We start from the raw sequence: 9,204 nt of genomic DNA, 5'->3' as shown, positions 1-9,204 counted from the left end.
GTTTGCTGCAACACATCTTGAGAACTGACAATCTCCTTGGTAAACAAGACTCGCTGTCAGCTCACTGATACCAACATCTCCTACTCTAGCAAATATATCTGGAAAGAAAAAATAGGCTATCAGCAGGGGAACAGGTGGTATATTCCAGTCAATCCCTAAGGTTATGATGAAAGGGGCTGGGGGGAGAAGGGTGGGGAGGAGAGAGAGAGAAGGAGAAAAAAAGAGGGAGAAGTAAAAACACTGAAAGAAAATCCATAGTGTCAGTGACAGATATTTGTGCTAGGAGTGTATTTACCTTGAGCTGGAGTAAAGCCCTTTCCATCTGAGCTGTTCTGGGTTGGGTTATTGTTTAGGAAAGGCATTCAGTCATTGTATTTCGTTGCATGCTGTTTGCCTAAAAGGAATTCTAAAGGGATTTGCTTTCTCTTGTTTCACGAGCCCCATGTTTTCATACTGACCTAAGTGGATGTACACCAGCTGGTCATGTCCATCACAGTAGCCAAGTCTGAGAATTCCTGATTATACTTAGATCCTATAGAGTCTGCAGCAGGGACGGTCAGTAGCTGAGGAACTTTGTAACAAACCATGGTTTAAAATGAAACAGGCAGGGAACCTGGTGCATTTTGCCTGAAGGAACCAGCATTTTCCTGGATTAACTATGAAAGACTTAATAAACATTCCACTTGTACATATCTTCACCCTGGCGGCCTTCAGCTTAGCCGAAAAACTTCCAAAAGGTTTGTTTAAACAGCCTTTATCTTTTCTTTGCTTTTGTCACTTACAGCATTTTTATAAGGGTGCTCAAGTCTTTTAAGTGTTGTATAGGGACTGTTATTTTATTTCCGGAAACTGTATAAATACGCTGCTTTCATTTTCACCTGTTGTGGAATTTCTTTATGTTCTTTAGAGGAGATCAATGAAATAATCCTGTGTTTATATCTAATGCTGGCAGTTGTTTTATTCTTACAGAAAAGAAAAAAATACTCAGTGCCACTCTGATAGACAAGAAAGACCTTTAGGTCCAGTTTATGTAGGATTGATGTTTAACATGTCAAAGGAAACTGCTGACTAACCTACTATGTTTTAGGGTCAAACATTTTGCGGTACTCTTGTGTGGCTATGGATGAGTGCACATATGAATGCATATATATTTAATATATGTGCATATATATAATATCTATATAATTAAAATACACAGACATATACATATATGCATGTTGCATGATAATAAACCTATATATAATATGCATGTTACTTATATAGTTTATATGAAAGGTACCGTTACCTTTCCATATGGAAGTCACACAAGTTCAAGACAATATGAGGATGAAGTTATAAAAATCTGTTAAAAAATGCAACTTTCCTCCAGTGGGAATTAAAGGTTTACCACATTGAGCATTTACTGCCTGTTGGGTGAAGGGTTGTATTTCATCCTATTAGGACAGGATGAAAATGTACTGGCAATAGCTTTCAGTGCCTTAGGAAGAACAAGTAACTGATTTTGACCAAGAAGTTTGTCATTATCTACTTTGCCAGTAGCTCTGCTCTTGTCTAGATTATTTTTTGTAACTGGTACCCAGATTGATATGAAGAACTGCAAGTTACTTATTTCACAAAAATACTGAATTTAGATAAAAAGTTTTTCTGTTCAGGCAGCAACACCAACTCAAATAGTGGAGACTGTCTGCCTGCAAAGCCTTTGGAAGACCAAAATAAGACTTTACAAATGAGAAAACAAATAGGAATAGATATGATATCTCTGATAGCATCATGCAATGAAAAGAAGTGTATTTTAATGAAACATCTTCAGTTTTTCTTTTTAAGGAAGTGTGATGCTATGTTCAGGTGAATTGTCATATTAAACATATGAATACAGTGAAGTATGCTAGAAAGACCACAAGGTAGTAGCTGCTTTAGATTCTGCAGAAAAACTGGATTGTCATCGCCAAGAACAGGTCCCAAGGAAATACCTAACTAGAGAAAGAGTATCATTTGCAAAAAATTGATAACACTGAGGTAAAGCTTTATTTTCCCATTTCACTTCTTCACTCTAAAAAAAGAAAATTTAATAAAAAAACCCAACAATCTTCCACTTGCTGATGGACTAATGTTAGAACAAGACTCATGGTCTTCTCATAGAAAGTAATAAACAGTAGAGTTTTTAGGAATGGTCTTAGCACCTTTTATGCCTCCTGAATTTACAGTGGACATTCAGGAAAATGGCACTTCGGTGGCCTTAGGGCTGTAGAACCAAGTCTTGTGATTATATTTAAAGTCACAGCGTTACTTAAAAACGTCACAGATATGTTCCTATGCAGTATGCCACTACATACAAAAGACTTCGGGTCTTTTTTGAGTCCAATGTTAATGCACTGTGATTTTTTTTTCTCAGTCTAATTAGAAATGTGGCAATGAGATGCATTTTGAGGGTTTTTTTCCTCTCAATTTTCCTCAATATTTGAGCTTTGAGACATTGGTCGTTAAAATAAGCACCGTCACCGCCATTTTTGGGTTCTCTTTCTGAGCAGCAACAAAATGGTGGCTTGCCCCGCATTTCACTTGATCTCACAAGCGCGTCGAGGACTTCTTGGAAAGATGCCCCTCTCTCCTGTCATCCTAGAAAAATAATACTTTCTTTATCTTCTCTTTTTCTCCAACACTGCATTTTAATAAAGGAAAAGAAAAAAAAGGTAGGACAGGAAGTATGGGATATACCCAGGTATTAACATTATTGTTTTAAAGGTTTAGAAAGGAACAAAGGGCCCTTAAAAATGGTAAGGTTTAGCAAGTTTTCTTTTACTTTTTACAACTGTATTAGTAATTTGGATGGTACTTCTTATATAACATAGCTTTGATAGGGCTCAATCCTGTTCTTTCCGGGCTGGAATGGAAGGCAGTATGCAAAATGCAGGTCTGTGAAAATGCAAATGTGTAGCAGTGAGGTTCAGAAACCCTGTGAGACAATAGGTGTGAGACAGGTAGTTGTGGGGGAGAAGGGGGAAAATGCTACGCATTTGCATTTTCACAGACTTGCATTTTGCATACTGCCTTCCATTGCAGCCAGGAGAGCACACAAAGCAATGACAAACTCTCCCAGTGCCTGAAGAAGGGTGCTTGTACCTGAAAGCTTGCAAACAACAATTTTTCCAACTATTTAGTTGATCTTATAAAAGATATCACATTTACCCAAAGAACCTTGTCTGCCTATGTCCTTAGACCAACACGTCTACAGCCAACAACCCTAAACCCTAGACATAACATTTGATTCAGAAAATAACAGTATTTCTAAAATGGACAGAGCAACATTTCACTACATAATACACATTCTCATAACATGTTTTCATAGGACTCTGGGGTGAAATCTTGCCTTCTCTGAAGCCAGAAGCAAAACACTCATGGACTTAAGTGGGGCATGCATTTCACCCTGGTTGCAATATTTACTAACAATGAAGGAGACATTTCTGAGGGTGTAATTAATTAAGGCCCTAGACCTTTTAAAGCAGTGCTACCAGGCAATAACCAGATGCAGACCCAATATTTTAGCCAACTTTAGCACATAACCCTTAGGATCTTAGGGATCTTTTAGCTTTATAAATATGAGCCTCTTTTCACATTAATAATACAGGTTCTGATGTCTATTAGCATCTAGCTGTCATATTGGAGAGAAAGTTTACTGGCATAGATTTACCATAGTGGAATTTTCAAATGTACAAAATCTCAATATTTTCAAATATGTGAACTTGAAAGGTGTCATTAGTATGAAGGAACATGTTTCTTAGTTCCACAGATATTATTCCAGTTCAACTCCATAACTCCAATGGAGTCATAATTTTATACACACACAGGTGATAGAAGAATCAAGCCCAAAGTTCATGTTATACCATATAAATAATCTGATTAATCTGTACCAGAGTGCTTTGCATTATCTTATGATATTTAGTGAGATGAAAATGGTGTATTTAAAGTTGTAATGGTATATTTAAAGCTCTGAAATTAAAGTTGATTGCTTAGGTAAGAGACAGAAGATATAGTGCATGAAGTTTTTTTCTGTGAAGAGACATAAAGTATACCAAGAATCTCTGCAGTTAACAGTTCATGTCTGTTTGGTAACGTACAGATGGGCAGGGTAATTTCTGTCAATTGTGTAAAGACTGGTGCCATTTCTCTTGCCCCTTCTGCACTGTCACATTTCACAGAGAAGGCATACGGGTAGTTTCTACATACACAGCTGTCAAATAAATCCAGTTCAATGAGCACTGGATATATGTCTCTAACAGACATACATGAGTAGTGCCTTTTGATCTTTTATCAGCCTGTACCAAGAGGGGTGGAAAATACCTTTCCAAAGATAAAGCAAAATTCCATATGTGGTGGGTCTGTGACAAAAAAAAAAGATATTTATTATTTGCATGACACCAGGTGCTACTTGATGAAAGAAAAAAGAAACAAATGGTTGTGTTTCTGTGCTATTGCCATACATGAGGAACATCTAGAAATGATCCTCATATAAATAATAGCATTACTTTTTATTTAAAAAATAACAAAATACCTTTGCAGTTCATCAGGTTGAACTAACAACAGGGATAACTGGATTTCACATGATATTAATCAGTAGTGAGGTAATTTACGAAGACAGAGAGAAAAAGGAGTTTCCTTGCTTCCATGTACAGACTACTCACATTACCAGTCCATGAAAGAGAGCACATTATGTGCAGGCGGATAGAGCCTTGACTGCGTCCTCTCAATGTAGCTGTATTGTCATGGAAAGGGAGGTAAGGTCCAAATTGTGACTCTACATATCACTTAAGGATTGAAGTAATGCCATGCTATATATGGAAAGTATAAGGAAAAACATGATATAAGAACTGGGACACTGCAACAAACAAATGCTCATGGGGACCTCAGTTAAATTGAGCTAATGGAGGAGGTACAATGTACGTTATTGAATTTTCAAGGGAGTTATCAGGTGGTGACCCTGCAGGGAATGTGGCTTTACTTTGTGCTTGTAAATGCCCTTGGCAATTTGATACCATTAGCAGTTTTTGTTCACAAGAGACCAAGTACTGAAAGAGCATGTTTTCTTTTTCTTTTTTTTTTATATTCCAGCTCCCCTTATTACCACTCCTCTGGAAACAGTAGATGCATTAGTAGAAGAAGTTGCCAAATTCATGTGTGTGGTAGAATCCTATCCTGAGCCAGAGATTACCTGGACACGTAATAACATTCCCATCAGGTAAGATTGCAAACCTGAGGAAGTGCAAGATAAGCACACCTTTGTCCATAAGCTATGTGCTGGGACTGGCTGGCAGTTTTCCATCAAAAAGTTTTATTTTCCCCACAGTGGAAAATACAGCATTTATATATATAGAAAGAGATTTTGCTAGACTTTTTCAATTTTCTATCAGGAAAATCTAAAGAAAAATTTTCCTTTGGAGTTGTTTTGATCCAAACTGAAACTATCTGTTTCATGTCAGTTCAAAATTTGTCTGTGTATGCCTGAATTGCTCTGGTGCTTCATATCCCAGTTCTACTCTGTTGACCAGGCTCATTGGCAAAACTACATCTGGTATGATGCACCTGGGTCTCCCCTCTGGTTGAACCAGCGGGGTTCAACATGGAATAGGTGACCACAGTACATCAGAGAAGGTGTAGTGCATCTTGGGGGCTTCCGTAGCTAGCTTGGAGACATAAGGCAGCAGTTCAGGGAAGTCAGATGAATGAAGAGTCAAATCAAAACTTTGGGCACTGACAGACGTGAAAAAACAAAACAAACCAAAACAGCACTTTACTGGAAGAGGAAGCATGTTAGTTCAAAGCAGCTCCCCAGCATCTGTATAGATTGAGCACTTCAGCGGGGCTTTCTGGTGTTTTTATTTAAAGCTGATTCAATTAGCTATTAAATAAAAACACTAAAAAACCCCACTAAAGCGCACAATCTGTACAGATGTTGGGTGAGCCGGGTTGAACTAACACACTTCCTCTTCCGATAAAGAGTAGCATCACTAAAAAGGCATGCGCCAGCACTACTGCACAGTAACTCCAGTTACTGAACATTAATTTAGTACTTGATTATAAAAGTACTAAATTTAATATGCCGTGACTACGGTGCATTAATGGATGCATAGCAATGTAAAGGACAAGTTGTGTGGTATACGCATGAAACTGGGTGGCAGAAAAACTGGGTTCTACCTAGTCTGTGCTACAAGCTTCCATGTATTAACTTGGCTAACTGTATTTAGCCCTTTGGGGTTGTTTCATGAGTGTGCATGTTCCTAAATGAGAGCAGAATTTGGTCCTTGTTATTGTTTATGTCCCAATTTTGGACATAGGATCATAGTGAAATAGGGCTGAAAGGGACCTCACAAGATCATTCAATCCAATGCAGGATCATCCCTGACTAAACCATACCACTCAAGTGTCTGTCCATGTTAGATCTAGTTGCCAGATATATATAGAGAGAAGCCAGATTCACTTAATCAGATACTGTGACCTAACCATTCGGTGCAGCCTTACAAACAGAACACTCCAGGCTTGTCTATACCATGTCACTGGTTAATCTCGGGGTAGACATAACTGAGCAGGACCCATCCCACCTATGCCAGCACCAGCTGTTGAAACCTTTTTCTTTTTTTTTTGGTGGGGGTGGTGGTGGTGGTCATAGAGCAGGAAGTGGAGATGAGTGTAAAGCAGCTGCATAGGTAAACTTCTGGCTCTGGAGCATGTCACTGGATTTATGTGGGAAAATATGCTCAGTCCCATCACCCTTGAGACTGACCTCTGATGCGGGATAGAAAAGCCCACAAGTGTTGCTGCTGGTTCATTTTACCCATTTAGAAGAGAGAGCTGACACTTCTCTAAGTAAAAGTGGTGTTTTGAGACTTTGTGTTTAAAAAACATTTTGAAATCCTTTCACAGAAGGGGTTTTTCAAAATAAAATATTATTTGAAACATGGCTTTTATTGTCTTATACATTGTCAGATCTCATTCATTACCCACCACCACATCATCTAAACCCCACCCCACAAACAAACTATGCACTCATATGCTTTAGGAATTTCATTTCAGGAAGGTAAAGAATTGTACTATTGTTGCAATACCTACATTTTTAAGATAGCCTCTTACAAAGGTAAAGCACAGTCACTTGACTTCTAAGCATCTTGGATCTGGCAAATTCTTTTACATTTTCAGGTTCACATTCTGGACTCTTGTTTGGGTCTCTCTGCTTTGAAAAATTATATAATAAACTTTGCATAGTAGCAATGAGAGCTACTTTATTGCAGAATTCGCACATTAAATTAAAAGGCAGGGAACATCTTGGGCTGACAAAAGCTTATGCTATACAGTACAGCTCTGATTTAGTTAGGTATAAATCTACCCTGCCTTCTTCCTGACTTCAGACTACCACGGCTAACTATCACTCTCTGCTCATTAAATTAAACCATCCTTAAGGATGGCTCCTTTTTTGTGAGCTGATAAGGAACACTCAAAGGACTTCAGGGGGCATTGGAGCAGGCTGATTTTGTTGCTAGTGAAACCATTTTAGACTATAAAGAAAAGCCTTATCAGTTGGTATCCACAGACATGTGCATGCACACAAAATGTGTCAGAAATCAGGCTTCACTGACAGCAGCTGAACTGCACTAAAGCCCAATCCCAATTCTCTGTGCCAAGCAGGCTGCAAGGCCAAAGCTAAGTTCTATTGCCGCTGTCTCCAGGATAATAACCTCGAAACTCCTTCTCTATTAATAAAACTAAGTCTGAAAAGTAAGGAAGGTTGCAGGATATATGACAGAATTGAATTGACAAGACCTGCCCTCTATGCAGTTCTTAAAGCCCCATATACCTTCTTGAAAGCATATGGAAACACAGACCCTTTTTAGGTCCTAGTAAATGGTGCACAGTTTCCTTCACTCCCAATCCAGAAGGCTTTTCTCAAAGACCCTTCATATAATCTCATATGAAATGTTACCAATGTAGGCAGATACAGTTGAAAAAAAAAAAAAAGCCACAACAAGCTATTTTGGGATGGGGCAAACATCTGAAGTGCTTTGTTTTTTCTCTGCGGTTTCTGCAGGAGCACGAGTCATAGGGAATAGCAGCAGTTAAATAGCTTTTCATAAATCTTTACGGACATCACTGTTCAATGCTAGTGGAAACAAAGTTTCTGCATGAAGACAGGGAGTTACATAAGCTGAAACCATTTCAACTCCTTTCCAAATTCTGTGCGAAGTATTCGTGAAATGGAAAAGATTCAAATCAACATATTAACCCCCCCCCGAAAATTAAAAACTTCAAAGAGGCTAATTATTACAAGCAATAAATAATAATTATGTGATTTATGAAATAGCTCTTTTTTGCCAAGGTTCAGGGGCACTGTGCAGCTAGCTAACTGCAAATCAAAGCAATATGTAAACATTTGAATTCAGCAGGCCTGCACTGCAATGTTGGTGGTACAGTACATGCAACTCTTCTTTGTGTTCCTGGTTTGCATGGGCCATGGAATTAGTGGAATATTTACAAGAGCCTTCTACCTTGAGTTGACCAACAAATAATTAATTTGAAGAAGCCAGTACTTCCTGTAAAGCCACAGAAGTTTGTCCTGGACTTTGCAGTATGAATTTTATATCATCATTTGGGATATCACATCCAACAGCAAACCACAGGGGGCTGGGGTGGCATGGGTGCTAAGGTGCACAGCTGACCACCTACAAGTTGCAAATTTGAGGCCACAGCGTAGCCTGTCCAATTCCAACATATCTGTGAATTTTGCTAAATATTTTGTCACAAGGACACAAAAAAGAAGGAAAGCAAACCAGAGACAGGTTAAAATCCTGGATAATAGGAATATTCCACCACATTTAACTCTGGGGAGTTGCTTACAACTGTTCACAGGGGATGTAAAATTAGTTTTCACTAAAGAGGAATGCACAGCTCCCACACCTTAGGAGAGTGACCTAACTAGTACCACTCTTATAGGCTTACTGTAAGCAACTGTAAGTAACTGTTATGGGTTATACCAGGATGTGGTAAATCCTTCTAGGCAAAGGTGAGAATTTATACTGTCTCCTCTATATGGCTGGGCCAGTGCTATAACCACTGAGCTATTGTAAAGGTTTAGGAGGCACAGCCAGATATGGCCTGGTAAACATAAGGGCTAGCTTAAATGTCTGTTAACAAAACCATCAGTTGACTGTAATCTCATAG

At 38.6% G+C, this 9,204-nt stretch overlaps 1 protein-coding gene across 1 annotated transcript in view; it reads left to right on the top strand.

Annotated features, from left to right (window-relative positions):
* The first annotated feature begins 232 nt into the window (after positions 1–232).
* The window catches only part of MUSK (muscle associated receptor tyrosine kinase), a 106,562-nt gene continuing 97,590 nt past the window's right edge, over positions 233–9,204 (top strand). The window contains exons 1-2 of the mRNA XM_019517040.1: positions 233–737; positions 5,107–5,233. Coding sequence (XP_019372585.1) covers positions 659–737; positions 5,107–5,233 — 206 coding nt within the window. The 5' untranslated portion in view covers positions 233–658. The remainder of the gene's footprint in view (positions 738–5,106; positions 5,234–9,204) is intronic.

Source organism: Gavialis gangeticus, unplaced genomic scaffold (assembly GCF_001723915.1).
Source record: "Gavialis gangeticus isolate Ggan-Ray unplaced genomic scaffold, GavGan_comp1, whole genome shotgun sequence".
NCBI lineage: Eukaryota > Metazoa > Chordata > Crocodylia > Gavialidae > Gavialis > Gavialis gangeticus.
Note: the sequence above shows the minus strand (reverse complement) of the source record. Positions and strands in the feature narration are given on the sequence as shown.